The 19,536-nt window shown below is 38.8% G+C and overlaps 1 protein-coding gene and 1 non-coding gene across 2 annotated transcripts in view; one reads left to right on the forward strand and one right to left on the reverse strand.

Annotated features, from left to right (window-relative positions):
- Positions 1 to 3,046: 3,046 nt before the first annotated feature.
- HAS2 (hyaluronan synthase 2) overlaps positions 3,047 to 19,536 on the reverse strand; it is a 32,287-nt gene continuing 15,797 nt past the window's right edge. The window contains exons 3-4 of the mRNA XM_025871054.2: positions 7,451 to 7,552; positions 3,047 to 5,955 (exon numbers count right to left, since the gene is read on the reverse strand). Of these exons, the coding sequence (XP_025726839.1) occupies positions 5,026 to 5,955; positions 7,451 to 7,552 (1,032 nt within the window). The 3' untranslated portion in view covers positions 3,047 to 5,025. The remainder of the gene's footprint in view (positions 5,956 to 7,450; positions 7,553 to 19,536) is intronic.
- Positions 10,428 to 10,530, forward strand: LOC112823728 (U6 spliceosomal RNA). Its single transcript, XR_003208105.1, has one exon. It is a non-coding gene; the product is annotated as a U6 spliceosomal RNA (small nuclear RNA).

A 19,536-nucleotide genomic window follows, 5' to 3' on the forward strand; every position in this document is an offset into this window, starting at 1 on the left:
ATAGTAGGATTAAGGCCTGCAAGAGAGGGTAGAAACAGAAAATTATTAGCCTTGAAGGCACTTGTAGAGATTTAATGCTTTTATCTTGTTGACAATGAGATGAAATTAAACCTTTGTATTCAGAGTTAGGTCTTAGAAGGAGAATTGTGACAGAAATGTAGAGAATCCATTGGATGGAACAGAAATGAGGAAAAGGGGTAGTTAGGAGGTATCTTTAACAGTTCAAGTAAGAGATACAGAACGTTTTAACTACGGTGAGAGAGGAATTTGAGTGACATGGCAAGCAAGGACTCAAACAGTTGTGACCAGCTGGTTGCAAGGCATGTAAAAGAAGCTAAAGATGGTGTTTGGGCAACTGGAGGGAGAGCTGGAGGGAATGGGATGAAAGTAGTCAAGTACTTGGAAGAACAATACCAATTTATTATAAGCACACCTGAACCAAATCATACTTGTTTATGTGGGACACTCAAACCCAAACCTCCATCAATGTAGTTTGGTTTGCGATATTGTTATCAGCCCATTCAAAATTATCTGCACATCCTGTGCCCTATCAAATTGAAACACCTCATTCTAGTATTTCTCCCAGTTGGATTATGGTCTTCTGTGATATACCTTCAAGTGTACCTTCTTTTTTTTAAGATTTTACTTTTAAGCAATCTCTATACCCAATGTAGGGCCCGAACTTACAACCCCAAGATCAAGAGTCACACGCTCTACCAACTGAGCCAGCAAGGCGCCCCTCAAAGATACTTTCTATAGCTTAGTCTGCCCTCTTGGTTAAATACAGCCCCCACCTTAAACTTGTTAATTCTGTGGAAAGGAACATATACCCAAATCACACCTTTATTACTTTACCCATATTCTTTTCATCTGGTCCTTAGACCCCACAAATCTGCACCTCCTTAAAGAATCACCCAATGCCACACTATCTTGAAACCTTTCTTAACAGAGCTAATCGTCCACTTCATTCCTTCTTTTTATCTCCCCATGCCGTTCTTCACACCTGTATTATTCCATTTTGCACCAAATGTTTATGTAATTATCATATCCCTCTTACTCAGTTATAAGCTCTTTGAGTCCACCTTTTGATTTCTTGCTCATGATAGGTGTTCAGTAAGCTTCATTAAAACCAGGTGTCTGTCAACATCCATATTTGAATAGCTCAGAAAGAAGATGCAAATATTTGAGCAGACAGTTATCAGAGAGACGATACTTCGTCTGAGGAAAACAGAAGATACCAGATGAGAGCAATGCTTCTCAGATTCAATGTGAGGAAGTCATCTGGGGATCTCATTAAACAGGTTCTGGGGGCCAGCCTGACATTTTGACTCCGTGGGTCTCGAGTGGGGCCATGCATTTGCAGTTCTAACAAATGGCCAACTCATGCTGGCACTGCTGGACCATGGATGGCACACTGAGTATTTACCTGTTTAAAGGGTAAGTCTGACTTCAGAATGCCTGCCCCTAAGTTTCACTATCACAATTTACCAGCTTTATGATCTCAAGGTACCAACTCTCTTTAAGGCTCTTGATTCCTCACCCGTAAAATAGCAATGATAGTGGAACCCCTTCTTTGGACTGATAGAATTAAAATAGCCAGTCTATACAATGTGCTCCTGGCAATCCCTGACACCTGGTATGTGCTCAAAAATTAGGTGTTGGGTTAAGTAATTTAATGGTACAAATGAGTCAATAGATTCCTAAAGAGCAAGGGCCATTAAACCATGGCCTGCAGGCCAAACCTGGCTCATTGCCTGTTTGAGTAATGCTGATAAACTGGGAATGGTTTTAAGATATTTAAAGGACTAGAAAAATATGAAAAGATTTCATAATGCATGAAAATTACAAATTCAAATTTCGATGTCCGTAAAGGGTTATTGGAACACGGGCACACACGTTTGTTGGTATAATGCCTATGGATGCTTTTGTGCTACAAGAGCAGAGTGAGTAGTCCCAGGACTGACCACGTGGCCAGGAAAGCCTACAGCATACACTCACTGGCCCTTTACATGAAGTTGACCAACCTTTTAAATAGCACCAAGTGACTTTATCAGTCAATTATTGGGATTAGAACCATCACTAGAGTGGCAATAATGTTCAGTGGCTACTGTTTATATATATATATGTATATATATACATATATATACATATATATATATACACACATATATATATAATTCAACTGTACCAAAGTAAAGAGGGATTCTTAGGAACCAAATAATAAAAACAAAATTGGGAAATAAGATGAATTTTGAGGCATGAGTGGCAAAATGGATTACCATCAAAGCTCCTCAAAACAGGAAATGCTATTAGATGCCCCAACCCACTTTTTTAAAAAAAGCAGTATTTATTGTCTTTTTTCTGATTATAAAAACAATACAGGATCATGGTATTTGGAAAATACAAAAATGTATACAGCATAGAAATTGGTGATATTGCCAATAGTAGAGATAACCACATGTAAACATTTGTATTTTTTACAAAATTGGGATGTTACTGTACAAAATGGTTATATATTCTTAATGTAACATTTGTCCAATTTCACATATCTTCTGAGAATATTTTAATGGGTAATAATGTTCCATTGTTTGGAAATGCCATAATTCATTTAATTATTGCTCTCTATTGGATTTAAAGTTACTTTAAGACATTGCTATTATTTGTAAATATTATTATTAGTTAAAGAGACTTGCTTATGACTTTTCTGGAAATGTTTATTCCCTACTATGATGAATTACTATAATAAAACAATTTCTGTCTAAATTTGGGCTGCTTCCAAGGGAAATAGAAGGTAAGATTAAAGACAAGCGTTATATTAATTGGGTCTCTCTCTCTCTCTCTCCTGTTTTCCAGATTTCCAAACCACACCAATCTGGGGGATTTCTGCTTCATGATTAGTAACATTAAGTGACTTCTATGATCTTTGACCAAGCATGTTTGTTTGTTTTCCGCATACCCCATTCTTAAATCTATTCCACTATAATCAGAAAAACAAAGTTTTTGTTTTGTTTGAAATGCCCCCTTCCCTTAGAAAAAAAGGCAATGCTCTTATCAAAAATATTTTATTTACAAAAAAATCAATTATACTATACATCCTATACTGGAAATACATTGAATAATTGCTAAAATAAATACAGGCAATTAATTCAATCTTTTAAAAGAATGAGAGAATTTGACATTTGAAAGTTATCAAAGCTTAACTTAGAACATAAATAGTTAAAAAGGCAAACTCAAGTTTTAGTTTCATTTATTGGCATGCTGTGCTGTTTCCCGCAAACTCTCCCAACAGTGAGTCTGAGTTGCAGAATGGTATGTACCTTTTTGTACTCCGAAGGTAGAATGTGCAGCTTTTCCTTAGGCCGGATAGATGGAACATGGGTGTCTGCATGGCGAGGAAGCAGAATGGTAGAAGCACATGGCTGAACACTTCTCCACATTCATACTCCACTTCATCACAACATGCTTTGTGCAACGACTCATGTGTTTGATTGTTTTTAACACAGGTCTACACAGCACCAGCTACAAGGCAAGATGGGTCATGTCAAAAGCCAAACTGGATAACTGAGGCCCTTCGAGTAGTGAAATTAGCCGGGTTAAGGGTACCTGGTTCATCAATTTTTCTCATGTGCCAATTCTTGATACACTTATTAAACCTTGGTATTATTCTGACTACGTAAACATATCTATGTAGGCCAATAACAGGACAGATGGAGCGATTATCTGTATGAATCCAGCAAAAATATCCTCCCTGGGAAGTAGAAGACAAGCTCAAATGTGCCAGTTTTGTGTCTATAGGCTTTTACACTTATTCAATTGTATGCAACTCACCCGTGTAAGCCTCCTAGTAACATGGAAAGTGAACTGGCAAGCTGAAAAAAAAGACAGGTCAGTTATGTTCAATGTCGACAGGATCTGGTGAATTCAGGCCACAGAACAAAATGATGAACTGCATTGTATTTGTCCAAATAACACAGATGATTTTTTTCCACTTTCCATTTTACTCAGCGTGAGAAAACACTGCCAGAATCTCCACATTTACCCAGTGTTTTCTTTCAAGGAGTAGCACTCCCCCACCCCCCCTTTTTTTAAAAATCTTATGGAAAATTGCACTTTTCTACCCCTTTGGCCTTGATTTCCAATGACTTCCTTGTTGTGTGTGTGTGCACATGAGTATGTATTTCTACTCCCAAAGTGTGACAGGTATATTGGCCTTTTCTAAAAGAAATGAAAAAAAAAAAAGTTAAAATATTGAAAGTTTAAATACTTTTCACAGAAATAAACTATTCCATGTTAAAAGGTAGAGAGAGAGAGAAACATTTTATTCCTTCTATCATGAACAACATCAGTCAACCAAGCTTCACATTTTGGGTAGATTTTTTTTTTTAAAGTATGAATTTTTTCAGAACCTATTTTAATAATAATAAAAAAGAACAGGTGTATTTTGGCAGAGAAGTAAAATATAGAATATGCAAAATTTGTTTTAAAAATTGGCATACAAAATTTTAAAACACAGTACAATTATATAAAAATACAGCACAGCCAACGGCCTTTGAAATTTCCTTTGGCATTTCATTTGGTAGAGTTAAACAGAAAATCCTTTCTAAAAAAAAAAAAAAATTAGCTATCAACACAGTCCATAAGTTAGGTTGTATACGTTGAAAGAACTTTTCCTTGAGTTTCCAAAATCCTTTTCTTCCATGATAACCCACATAAAGCATGGCTAGTGAGGTATATAGGGCAAACACTGTTAGGCAGATGTACAGTAAGGAAAAAGTGCATAAACAAAGAATGCTTCCCATTTTCATAGAAATAACAGGTTAAATCTGAGTTTCTTCTCATTGATGTCTTGTTTTACTTTGGCAGAATCAAAATAAACCCATAGAAATGTCTTTGTTCAAGTCCCAGCAGCAGTGATATGTCTCCTTTGGTGGCATTATCGGATGCCACAATACTGTACAGTCCCGAGAGGAACTAAGGTTTTGTGTGTGTCTGCGTGTGTGACTGCAAACGTCAAACAATGTAAGATCATACATCGAGCACCATGTCATACTGTTGTCCCTTCTTCCTCCTGCCACATTTATTGATGAGAACCACATACAGCGTCAAAAGCATGACCCAGTAGCATGCATAGAGCAACGTTCCAACAATGAGAACTGTCTGCTTGGATTCTGAGAATGGCTTTTTAGATTCCTTATAAATGGTGAAAATCACACCCCCCAGGAGGATTGTAAACCAAACCGATACTGGAATGAGTCCTATGAAATTGACAACAATGGTCTTCCTTCCAGACGTGCCCCACCCAGCTTTGTTTATCGTTGCGATTGCAAACATCTTAGCGGGAAGTAAACTTGACATGTATAACACCGAGTAGAGGGACATGAAGACCATGACGATATTTCCTCTAAGGCAGCTGGCAAAGGACGATTTTATGAGACCTACTAACTGGACAGTTAACAAGAAGAGGAGGATATTCCAAATTTTACCCCGGTAGAAGAGCTGGATTACCGTGGCAATGAGAAAGAAAGGGAAGAATCCAGTGATAACGGCCTCGTAGGTCATCCACAAGTGATGTTTATGAAACCACATCGCATTGTACAGCCACTCTCGGAAGTATGACTTGCTCCAACGGGTCTGCTGGTTTAACCATCTGAGATACTCTATTGGTGTCTCTGTAAGGCACTTGGATCGAGCTGTGTACTTTGTTGCATAGCCCAGACTCAGCACTCGGTTCGTTAGATGCCGGTCATCACCAAAACTACATTGGCTGCCCATAAATTCCTGATTGTACCAGTCTTCCACAAACTCATGCAGCAAGGAGTTTCTGTACATCCCCAGAGGCCCACTAATGCACTGGACACACCCAAAGTAAGACTGGCAGGCCCTTTCTATGTTAAAAGCCATCCAGTATCTCACACTGCTGAGGAAGGAGATCCAGGAATCGTACTTGTTTAATATCTGCAAGGAAAAAAAAAAAAACACGAATAAATAAAACATAAGCCCCAGCTAAAATACCAACAAAATCTGCGCCATCGTGAGGTTACTACCTAGAGGGAGGTTTGTTGTTCGGTCCTCCTATGTTAGCGTCCTTCTTCTTTTTGACATGGTTATATTTTATTTTCTCTGATTCTGTGTTAATAGATTAATCTGATAAATTGTGGGCCTGCGTTGGGACTCCTTGAGGAGCAACAGTTTTTCTACTTCATGACTCTGTCTTCTTTCTTGTCCAGGGCTTTTTTTGTTGTTGTTCTCCTTGTTATGCTATAATACTGAACATGTTTTTAGGCTCAGTTTGCAGATCCTAAATCCTCCCACTCTTTCCTCCCATCTAAAATTTGAAGGTTTTTTAAGCCCTATCCTCTCCTGTTCTGGTTAATTTCCAACTCATTCAATTCCATTAATTTTCTTTCTCCTTCTTTCCCTCTTTTATGCAATGCCAGTGATTAAACTGTTTGTTCTGGCCTCTTCCCAAGACTTAAGTCCCGAAATAATGCTCTGTGTAAAGGCTACTGAAAGTTATCAGCTTTTTCTTGGCAATATTTCTAAATTCTTTCCTCCATCTCAATTTTGCTCAGTTCTCATCTGGATTTTGCATGCTTCCTCTTTTATCACCAGGCCGTTTGTCTATTCCAGGCATTGTCTTTGCCTTCACTATCACCATGCATGTATAAAATGGGTTATACAGCAACACAGTACCTAATTTTTAAAGTCAAGTTTCCATGGGCTTCTCACGTTTTGCTAAAATTTGATCACACGTTTGCAAAGCACTCATTTTAATCTTCACATATTTTCACATATTCACATATATATTCATTTCCCATCCCACAGATTCCAAGTTGCCTTCATTAATATTTACTTCATTAACTGTTTCTTCATTTAGAGCAAATAATGGGAAATAATTATTAGTGGGAAATAGATCATAATCAGAAAACCCACTTATTAATTAATTGTTCCTTTGCCTTTCTTACCAGTATAAATTTGAGTTCCTATTTCTCTTCCTTTGTATTCCAACTTGGATTTTTAGTCAGCCATATATTAATCAGCTTTTAAATATGAAGGTATGAATATAGAATCCATCCTCAGTCCTTCCATTTTTTTACCTTTGCAGCTAAATGAACTCCAACATCAGATTTTACCAGAACATCAAGTTATGGCTCAAGAAGATATGGTAGAAATCATACACATTTAAATTAATTATATATAATTCATCAGGCACAACAGACAAGGGTTACATCACAGGATTAAGCAAAAAAATCCTGTGTTGTTGTGTTTTTTTTTTCAATGTAGGAAAGAAAAGAGGCAATAAAGTGGGTCCGAGGCACATACTAATGTGTCTCTAGCACCAAAGGAACATCTGGCAGAGAGTTTGGTGTGTAGTAAACATATGTTCAATGAATCAATGAGTAAAAGTATAACTAAAAGTGACTCGTGCGGAAAGTGAAGCCATATGCACCTGGACATCTCCCCCAACACCTCCAACCATAGGGTCTTCTTCTAAAACTTTCACCATCTCCACAGATGAGGCAGGATCAAGCATGGTGTCTGAATCACAGACCTGCAAAGCAGAAAGTAGAAATGAGTTAAAGAAAAGGAAGAAGTATGAGTGTGGTCCCTACCGTCAAAATTGGGCATACATCTTATGCCTTCAGCTTTATTGGCACCGGGCCTCAGTAAGCAAGTATTGCAGGGGTGAGTTTGTTATGTCATGACCAATACAAAGAGCAAGCTCAAAATTGAAGTAAACAGCATAGCTGGATAGAACAGCCGAAGTGCTAGGTATGCCTTGCAGGCTAACCAGCTTGTCTTGGTTTACCATGGATGTTCCTCATCTTGGCAATGGAAGTCTTATGCCCCAGGTAACACCCCAATTTTCCAGGACTTAGTAAACATCTTAGGTTGGTCACCACAGAGGTCTCTTTTTATTGCTGTTGCTGTTGCCTTAAATAAGTCCTTTAGGCAACTTATCCCTCAGGTCTGAATGGTGGTCAGAAAATCCTATAAGAGTCTTGAAAGGGAGGCATGTTTAACAATAATTTCCCTCCCCTATTTTAATATGGTGAGTAAAAGACAGGAAAGCAATTCTCCTATGTCTGGTTGTATACTTTTGAAGAAGCAACATGTCCATATGAGCTGAGCTTAGCCGCTGATAGACCATCAGGAAGGGAACCAGCATGATTTGCAGACCACTTTCTTATTCTAAAGCATTAAGTATTCATCTAGCCCTTTGTACATAAAAACAAATGTAAATTATCATAAGCCATTCTAGAAAAGCTAATAGTTGTTTTTAAAAACAATCTTTATATGGGTCTAAAAAAGCAATTCTGAAACGAAACCAAACTACAATTTCAAGAAAATTATTGGGATGAGTCTATACTAGTGAACCTCTGACAGACAGTTCTGTTGGAGGCCCAAGGTGGCAGGGTTATAAATACTTTTCTTTCCAGCCTGATTTCTAAGCCAGTTGGAAAATGAAACAAAAGACTAAGGGAGATGAGAAACCAAAATAGCACCTGTATAATCCTAAAGCTAATACAGAGAACAGAGCTTATACCTGTGGAATAGCAGGCTTCATAATTACATTTTCCAGGATTAGACAGACCTATCAAGTCCAAATAGCATCTAAGTGGGGTCAGCCTCCTCCTGCAGATAAAGTGCATTCCCTTCTAAAGTTATGGAAGATGCCAGCTTCTTGGTGGAAGCCCACTCCCAGAAGAAAGGGGGAAGGAGGAGCCAGCTCTCTCTTCTCCTGTACTCACCAGTCAGATTAAATCACTTCTCTTAGGCAGGGAAGGAGTGAGGCAGCCGAGAAAGGTTACTACCGCCAGGGGAGTTATACCTGTGGACAGAGCTACTCCCACATGATCAAAGAAAATCAGAAGTAGGAAAAGTGCTCCCACCTCTCTATCCCTGATTAATACCACTAAGACACAGTATTCTTTTCTGGGGACTGCAGCAAAGCCTAGTAGATAAAAACTGATCAGAGTTGGCCTGTAATGAACCAGTTTCACATCCCCATCCAAACGGTAATTAACATAATTAATAGAGACTGGAGAGTTATCAGCAATTCCCAATATTTTGCCATCAACGCTGACGACCCTGGATGGATTTAATCAAGATTTAGCCTATTTATTTATATGAAAAGTAATCATTTTTACAGTTCTCCATACTAGTTCATTAAAATAATAGCGATTTGATATACCAGTTTTGAATGAAAAAAAAAAACTAAGAAGCATAAACTGAGTTGAAGGGGACTCTCTCTCTCTCTCTCTCTCCATATATATATAGCCTGAGTCCCTCACATAAATAACTAAGGAATTCCAACATTTTAAAAAATGTGTCTGTCGGGGCGCCTGGGTGGCTCAGTTATTAAGCGTCTGTCTTCGGCTCAGGTCATGATCCCAGGATCCTGGGATCGAGCCCCGCATCGGGCTCCCTGCTCCGCGGGAAGCCTGCTTCTCCCTCTCCCCCTCCCCCTGCTTGTGTTCCCTCTCTCGCTGTGTGTGTCTCTCTCTCTGTCAAATAAATAAAATCTTAAAAAAAAAAAAAAGTGTCTGTCTCCGTTTTACTAATAGCTATATTTTCTGAAAAAAATTAATATATATTAATGAATAATGTTGGTGAAAACAGCAATTTAAATGCATTATTGAAACTTGTAAATTAAGAAGTATATAGGGTATTCAGTTAATAACCGTTCTGGATTTAACCATATAATTTTAGAGTTAACATCTGAATTTTTTATTTTATTTTACTCACTTAGAAGTGTTCATTTTCTAAACAAAAATCGTTTATTTTGTTTTGTTTCATTTTTTAGCATTCTATTTTGGTCCGGCACGATCTCGCTTATTTAGGCAACAGGGAGGCATTAGTTTTTCACTGTAGAAAACAGGATTTTAATAATATTTGGGTTTGTACGCAAACCTCAGAAGCCTAAACAAATTTCTCCAAAAGCGACGTTTTGCCTCTCCTGTGCCTTGCCTATCACTGGTTTGTATATGGCTGGCTGCAAGCTTGTCCAGCCCATCACGAGGGCAGGAGGGTGAAGGCAAGAGTTCAACCCACCTTTAGAATCCGGGGTTTATGGCCACACCCACCTCTATTGACTCAGGCTGGGAAAGGTAAAACCGAAGGCTAAAATAAGACTAAAAACAACAGGAAGGGGGCAATCCAGAATTAATGTTCAAGTAACTCCGCCTTGTGAGCACAGGCAAGCCAAGGGAACTGCCCCTTTGAAATGACTAAGCGGGAACCAAACGTCTGAGGCTCGGAATATTTAAATTGGTCCTGTCCCTCCCAGTTTCCAACAGCAAAGCACCAGCAGTTCTCTGAGAGAGACTGTTCTCAGGGTGGGCTGAACTGTGTCAGAAGGGAAAGCTCCCGGAAGTCTCCTGGGCACGTATTTGCTATAGCAGGATGAAAGAGCTTTAAAGAAGTTCAATTTCTGTGACTGTCTTCAAACTTGGAATGATACAGAGAAGACTAACATGGCCCCTGACTACGGGTGACTTGCAAAGCTGTGAAGCATTCCATATTTTTTTTAAAAAAAGAAGAAAGAGAAGTAAGTTCAAAATCTGGATTTCTGGATGCTATTTGGTGACAGAATGCCGGCTAGAAAGCTATCATCTGAGACAGTCAGCATGTATGTTCATGGACCTACTAGCATGTATTTATTACTATCTAAAGGGTGACTTTAGCCCCTCTGAAAACCAGTATAGTGGGAATAGGATTTCTAGTCGTCTCCCCACCAATTAATAACAAGGATGTAATTTCATAAATGTTGGCCATTTAGCTCTAGGCTAGAAACTGTGAGAGACATACACCAGTTGACATAGAGCTTGACCTCACGTGGGGACAAGCTACAGGCCGTGATTTACACACAGGAAAACAATTAGAGAACAAATCAAAGCGTCTCTCTGTCCACACTGAAGGTCTCCCTGTAATTTGTTTAAACCACATGATCACTAGTCATTAAGATTTCTCACTAGGAGATATGGAAATGAAGCAAAATCATCGAGTTGTCACTAAAACGAGTAGAAAATGTCAAGACAAAAAGGCACTTTGGGAAGGAACCAGCCACCTCAGTCTTAACCACAGAATCATCAGCTGAAGTGCCTCAGACCGCTGCTCCCCCTTCTTCCTCCTGCCCTATTGCAGCTAAGAGATAACAGCCTCTCTTTCCTCCCTATCTACAGGGGGTGACAAACTAAGGTCTTCAGGTCAAGTCCAGCCTGCCCCTGTTTTGATACAGTCCGTGGCCAAAAAATGGTTTCTACCTTTTAAAATAATTGAAAAAATTCAAAAAAATACTATTTTGTGGCACAGGGAAATTATATGAAATTCAAATTTCAGTATCCATAAGTACAGTTGTATTGGAACTCAAACATACTCATTCATTGTCATATCATCTATGGCAGCTTTCACACTAAAACAGCAAAGTTGAAGAGTTGTAATAGAGACCATATGGCCTGCAAACCCTAATAGTTACTATCAGGACTTTTACAAGCAAAGTTTGCCAATCCTGGGACTAAAATAATTGGTTGCAGGGGGAAGGTTCTCTTTCATAAAATTAAAAAAAAAAAAAAAAACCAAACCTGAGATTAAATATGTTCTAAACCCAATTTTAATTCTAGTGGATTTTTTTTTAAACATTCCCATCTTTATGTGGTATAAGGAACAGTAATGGCATAAAAGGTATAAAACATTAGGTAAAGTAGATTTTTTTCCTTTGGCCAAGACTTGCCTATTATAAGGACAAATGCCTTCAGAATTAAGAAGTCTTGAGGCCTGTATCTCACTATTTCTGAGAACTTTAACAAACCATTTGCCATCTGAATGGTACTGGAGGGAAACAGAACATATCAAAGTCCCTTGTAAATTGGAAAGGACCATAGAGAAGTACACCATTAGTATAAGGTAATAATCTTTACATTTTTGTACCCACTAAGTAAACCCATAACCTAAGGGATCATGTCAATCCTTACCAAAAATGGATGGCTCAGCAGAGAATCTCTAAAATGGCCATCGGAATTGATTACTTATCGAGGATCTCTTATCACAATGAACAAATTAAAATGTGTCTGCAACTGTCTGTAATTCTCCTTTAGAAATATTGTTACTTATTCTGCCAAATGCTGTTCAAATTCTAAGACCCAAGACTAAAATAAAATCTTAAGTCTCTGTGTTTCACCTTTTTTAATGTTTCACTTTTTTTTTAATGTGTTTCCTTTCAGACTGCCTGGTGGATCTCCCCACCGTCCCTCCTCCAGCCCCATACCACTTCAAAGGGCGTTGAGAGCTACACAGATTAAGAGAAAATCTTAATTACTCTGGCTGCCTTCAATGAGTTAACAGGTTGAAAATAAATCAGGACCCCTTCTGTTGCTACTGCCTTTATCCTTTGCCCGCTTGCAAGGCTTGACCCTTCATCTTAACCTTGACCCAGTGAAACTATTTTTCTCTGTAGTGTGTGGAATTTACTCTTGGTCATGACCCCACTACCAGCCTTCCTGAACAGCTTTACCACGAAGTAAATGGAGTTTCCTTCACCCTTCCTTTCCCTGAGGACATTTCTCTAGTGAAAAGGGATAGGCCAGAACAACAACAAAAAATCACAAAGAGTTATTTACTAGCAAACACAAGATGGTGCCAGTCTCCTTGAACTCTTAACAGTATAATACCAGAGGAAACACACCACTGTGGAAGAGAAGGCACTATGCCAATATCGGGACGAAACAGATCTGCCTTAATCCACCATTCACCAAATTTACATAAATTTGGACTAGCTTCTTGACCTTGGTGCCCTTACCTCACCTTCCTAAACCTCCACTGCTCAGATGAAAAATATGGACAATCATATCCACCTAAAGTTTGTTGTGTTGGTAAATTAATTCGATAACACATGTAAAGCACTTAATAATGGCTAGCTCATAGTAAATGCTCAATAAAAAGAAGACATAAAGTGATCAACCTAAACCAGAGGTGATAAACCAAAAACAGAGGCCCTAACTAAGGACACTAATCCAATGAGAAGGGGTCCTTTTTATTCTCACTGTAAATAAGTTAAGACTCACGGGGAGAGCAGAAAACCGATGCCTACTCCGATACCCAATAAGCTCAAGTTAAGCAAACTGAATTCTGGGCAGGCAATGTAAAAATCCTTAGATTGGGTTGTTTACTAGAGAAAAGAAATTAAAGGAAAAAAAAATAAAGAGTAGTTTGCAGCTGCTTAGTATTCATGTACAGCCTTGAATGTACCCTTGGGGTGTAATGTGTGAAAGTTCATCCTCAAGCAAAGGGTAGACCCTGGACCCATTAAGACTTATAAAAGTCTTCCATCTTGACTTCATACCTCATTGACATTGAACCCCCGCTGAACATGATACTATTTAAAATTGGTTTTGTTAAGTACCTAAATGTATAGGACAGAATTTTAATTTTTAAATCTGGACTTGAGAACTCAAGTATCTGCTGAAAAAAGATACATAATTTGGATGGGACCATAGACATGCAGGAGATGGGGGAAACTAAAAATTTAGAATGGAAAATAACCTTCACAAAAATAGACTATTGCACACAATTTAAAATTTCTCCAATATAACCAACAAGGTCACTCAAAAGTTCATGGTATATGACTTTATCAATATTGCATGGTACTTTCAATTTTTAAAAATTTTGATTTTCTATTTATTTGGATTCTGGATAAATGGAATTTACAAGTAAGCCTACAGCTAAATTTACCAGCCTCAGATTAAAGTGGCAAATACAAAATCATAAAATAGAAGAATTTAAGAGCTAAAAAGTCACTTTGAAATTAATTAGTAAACAAAAAGAAATCAAAGGCATCCAAATTGGCAAAGAGGAAGTCAAACTCTCACTCTTTGCAGATGATATGATACTTTATGTGGAAAACCCAAAAGACTCCTCCCCAAAACTGCTAGAACTCATACAGGAATTCAGTCAAGTGGCAGGATATAAAATCAATGCACAGAAATCAGTGGCATTCCTATACACCAACAACAAGACAGAAGAGAGACAAATCAAGGAGTTGATTCCATTTACAATTGCACCCAAAACCGTAAGATACCTAGGAATAAATTTAACCAAAGAGGCAAAGGATCTGTACTCAGAAAACTATAAAATACTCATGAAAGAAATTGAAGAAGACACAAAGAAATGGAAAAACGTTCCATGCTCATGGATTGGAAGAACAAACATTGTGAAGATGTCAATGCTACCTAGAGCAATCTACACATTCAATGCAATCCCCATCAAAATACCATCCACTTTTTTCAAAGAAATGGAACAAAGAATCCTAAAATTTGTATGGAACCAGAAGAGACCCCGAATAGCCAGAGGAATGTTGAAAAAGAAAAGCAAAGGTGGTGGCATCACAATTCTGGACTTCCAGCTTTATTACAAAGCTGTCATCATCAAGACAGTATGGTACTGGCACAAAAACAGACACATCGATCAATGGAACAGAATCGAGAGCCCAGAAATGGACCCTCAACTCTATGGTCAACTAATCTTCGACAAAGCAGGAAAGAATGTCCAATGGCAAAAAGACAGTCTCCTCAACAAATGGTGTTGGGAAAATTGGACAGCCACATGCAGAAGAATGACACTGGACCATTTCCTTACACCACACACAAAAATAGACTCCAAAAGGTTGAAAGACCTAAACATGAGACAGGAGTCCATCAAAATCCTAAAGGAGAACACAGGCAGCAACCTCTTCGACCTCAGCCACATCAACTTCTTCCTAGAAACATCGCCAAAGGCAAGGGAAGCAAGGGCAAAAATGAACTATTGGGATTTCATCAAGATAAAAAGCTTTTGCACAGCCAAAGAAACAGTCCACAAAACCAAAAGACAACCGACAGAATGGGAGAAAATATTTGCAAATGACATATCAGATAAAGGGTTAGTCTGCAAAATCTATAAAGAACTTATCAAACTCAACACCCAAAGAATACATAATCCAATCAAGAAATGGGCAGAAGACATAACAGACATTTTTCCAAAGACATCCAAATGGCCAACACATGAAAAAGTGCTCAACATCGCTCGGCATCAGGGAAATCCAAATCAAAACCTCAATGAGATACCACCTCACACCAGTCAGAATGGCTAAAATTAACAAGTCAGGAAACAACAGATGTTGGCGGGGATGAGGAGAAAGGGGAACCCTCCTACACTGTTGGTGGGAATGCAAGCTGGTGCAACCACTCTGGAAAACAGTATGGAGGTTCCTCAAACAGTTGAAATTAGAGCTACCATTCGATCCAGCAATTGCACTACTGGGTATTTACCCCAAAGATACAAATGTAGGGATCCGAAGGGGTACGTGCACCCCAATGTTTATAGTAGCAATGTCCACAATAGCCAAACTGTGGAAAGAGCCAAGATGTCCATTGACAGATGAATGGATAAAAAAGATGTGGTATATATATATAATGGAATATTATGCAGCCATCAAAAGGAATGAGATCTTGCCATTTGCAAGGATGTGGATGGAACTGGAGGGTGTTATGCTGAGTGAAATAAGTCAATCAGAGAAAGACATGTATCATATGACCTCAGTGATATGAGGAATTCTTAATCTCAGGAAACAAACTGAGTGTTGCTGGAGTGGTGGGGGGTAGGAGGGATGGAGTGGCTGGGTGATAGACAGTGGGTAGGGCATGTGCTATGGTGAGCGCTGTGAATTGTGCAAGACTGTAGAATCACAGATCTGTACTTCTGAAACAAATAATGCAACATATGTTAAGAAAAAAGAAAAAGAAGATAGCAGGAGGGGAAGAATTAAGGGGAGTAAGTCAGAGGGGGAGATGAACCATGAGAGACGATGGACTCTGAAAAACAAACTGAGGGTTCTAGAGGGGAGGGGGGTGGGGGGATGGGTTAGCCTGGTGATGGGTATTAAAGAGGGCACATTCTGCATGGAGCACTGGGTGTTATGCACAAACAATGAATCATGGAACACTACATCAAAAACTAATGATGTAATGTATGGTGATTAACATAACAATAAAAAATTTTAAAAAAATTAATTAGTAAAACCATTCCAGAAAAAAAATATGCTCAAAGAAAGAAAAAGATAATCTTTCGTGAGAGGGAGGCAGGATGAGGAAGACCACCTTTTCTTACACCAATTGAGTTTACGGCAAGGGACCTCAAATCTAGCCAATGAACATCTAAGACAATCATAGACATCTAAGCAATTTGGCCCTTCTCCGTTGACTTTTTAAAAAAAGAATTAGGAAGAAATATGCCTGCCGTGGTAGAATGAATTATCCAAATTGTTGTAAAATAATTACTGACTTCCATCAACCTAGAATCTCTTCAAACCTGAAGGTTAAAAAAGGAGTCGTTCTCTTTTCTTCTTAGGAAGGCTTGTACATGAGTGAAAGTCATAGAAGGTGCAAAACAAAGGTGACAAGCCAGCTGGGAACGTGGGAAACCAAATGTTGTCACCTCTAAGGCTTAAGCCATGAAACACCCTTATTCCAAATGGTTGGAATTCTCATTCTAAAGAAGGGAGTCAGGAAATCCCATTATGGTGGCACTTAACTCTGGGCTTACGTTCAAGAATCCAAATTTGGGGCAAAGGGCAGATTAAAAATGAAAGTGAGGGGAGCCTAGCTGGCTCAGTTGGTAGTGTGTGTATCTTGATCTCAGGGTTGCGAGTTCGAGTCCCATGTTGGGTGTAGAGATTACTCAAAAATAAAATCTTAAAAAAATAGAATAAAATAAAAATGAAAAGATAAAAATGAAAGTGAAAACATGATAATAACTGCTAAGTGAAAAGCAGATTCTGATACCCTCCCCCCTTTTTTTTGCTTTGTTTTTTGATTATACTTATGCAAAGCCTAGGTGTATTGCTAGAAAGAAATTAAAATGTCAGAGAAATTAAAACTGTACTGGAAAAAATTATAAAAAAAAGAACCAATCGTACTGACTTAGTGTTCTGAGCTGGGAATGATCTCGAAGATCATCTGTTCTACCATAGCAAGAAAACAACAGAGTTAAGTCTAGAATTCAGATTTCCCCACTCCTATTTTAATGAACTCTAATCTTACCCTCTAGTATGAATGATACAGGAAGACATAAAACATTCGCAACATCAGCCCTTGGAATATTTCAATTGCTTAGGCTTCCCATAGGGAACAGGAACCAAGCAAATTTGACATATAGTTGATTCTCACGATTCATGATAGTTATGTTCCACAAAGTTTCCATGAACACTGACTTAGAGAACAGCAAAACAATTGCTTCTAGCACAAATACGGGGCTGGGTTCCTCTGAAACTCTGGTCACAAATTTTTGTCTACTGACCAATACCAAACCCTGTTTTATTTGCATTCCTGTTTAAATACATCTTATTATATGAAATTGAGTCATTAACACAGATGACCCAAGCCCCCCAACAAATCTATTTTCTTCATAAGGCAGTCACAGCCTTGTGCTCAGGAACACTAGCCCAGTACTACACTTGGTGGGGGGAGGGGGCATTTTAAAAAACTACATCGCCCACAGAAAGCACAACAATGTGAAAAACATGATACAAAGTAGATTATGAAGTTACTTGTTTCTGCTGTGCTGTACCATGTACAGGACAGTTTATAGCACAGTCTTCTTTGACCTCAGTTGGGAACACGTACATCAGGTGACTCAAATTTTATGCTGTTCTGCACGTCTGCAAATGATCACAAAAGCACTGCAAGTACTGATTTGGGGGTTACAAATACATTTTACTGAGTGGCGTAATTTACAAATACAGACTCCATGAATAATGAAGGTCAACTCTACAATTAAGAATAATTTAGTCTTACTTTTCTCCTACTAAAGGAAACATGGATGCCTAGGATACTGTCAGAGTAAATTAATCATAAAATTGTCTCCTATAGTCTTCTCTGGTAGAACATGTTTATGCTTCTTATGTATTTTCTACCTGGACAATCCCTAATACCACACATCAGGGGATAATGACAGTTACCTTGGTCACATGGTTACCAGTGGCCACTTATGTTGTATTATCCAGGTTCAGTAATAGGACATAAGAATAAAGCAATCATATAATCTAGGCATCAAAGTACACCTAAAAAGTCTTCTGTCATTGTGAAGAAGTAACAAACAAACAAAAAGTAAATACAATATAATCTGAAAACTATTTTCAAAATAAGGGAAAATTAGAAAGGCATATGCTGTCAAGTATCAAATTTGAGAATCTGTGTGTCATGTATGTGCTGTGGAGGATTTCAATTTTACTCATTGTGCTTTTCTGTATTTTTAAACACACCACCATGTGTTACTATAGTAAATAAAAAAGCTAATAGAAGTACTATTTTGCAAAAGTAAGAAAGGTTTTGCCCTAGCTTACTTACGCCATACGAGACAGATCAGAACCTGTCTCTTTTTGAGAAAAAAAAAGTTCTCTCCGGAAAACACTTTGATTCAAAATTCAAAAAAATCTTCCCCATTCTCCTCCCTATTTCTCATTTCCTGCTTTACTCACTTCGTTACTTATGATTTCCTGTATTCTTTATCTCTGAAACCAGCCACTAGCATCCTGGGTGAATTTGCTACCATTCTGGCTTTCTCCTAGACTAAAGCTTCTCTCCGTATTCTAGGTCAGTGTTAGTTATTTGACTGGCTTTAGGTGGAGAAGACTAGACAGGAGAGCTGAGAGAGGTGGAGGGACAGGCAGTAGGACCTTGCTCTGGTAGAGACCAGAGGGAGCTGCCCCAGAGAGCCCAGGTGACCCAGAGAGCACAGGCGTGTATGCAGAAAGGTTAACCTTGAGATAGGAAATGAAGCTGGGTACCTTTGCAACTCCAAAAAAGGAAGAGGAAGGAAGACCCTGATAGCATTCAGAAGCAGTACGTTTGATTTTCTCTTGTAGGAGGCAGGGCCATGTGTTAGTTAGGGAGGAATTTGGGTAGGCACTAGGAGAATGGTGAAGGCATGAAATAATTGGTCATGAGAAGCAATAGGCAGGACATCTATCAAGATCAAGTGGGAAGAGAGCTAACCAGTGTCCAAGACCCAACTGCAACTGGAGGAGACCAATCGTCTTGGCCATGTCCGCACAGCTAAGCAGTGTCCTCAGCCAGGTTAGCAAGCACGTGAGCAGATAGATAGTCCTTTGTCTGCCCCAGCCCTACTTTCTCTTGTGTATGAGCACCTAAACCTGACTTCCTTCTTTCTGTGGCCAACCTGCTCTCCACATTGAGTCACTTGTAATGCTTAGTAGCCAACATCTTTTAAATGGATGGTGAGAATGTACTGGTTTGAACCTTATGACATTTCCATTTTTACAGGGAACACATGGTGAAATATCGGGGGATGTAATGAGGGATGGCAGCATGGAATCACCTGGTTTCAGAATGCCAAAAGGTTTTCCACATTTGTTTGAGTGCTTAGAATGGGCTGAGAGTTCCAGTAGGATTCAGGGCCCAGGGAAAGCTGCTGCTTGGGTTGGTCTCTCTGGAGGCCTCAGTCTGATGGAAGGAAAGTTCTCGAGCCTGATTAGGGCTCTAG

This window comes from Callorhinus ursinus, unplaced genomic scaffold (genome assembly GCF_003265705.2).
Source record: "Callorhinus ursinus isolate GAN/ISIS: 27379988/994484 unplaced genomic scaffold, GSC_fseal_2.0 scaffold5, whole genome shotgun sequence".
NCBI classification, from domain to species: Eukaryota; Metazoa; Chordata; class Mammalia; order Carnivora; family Otariidae; genus Callorhinus; species Callorhinus ursinus.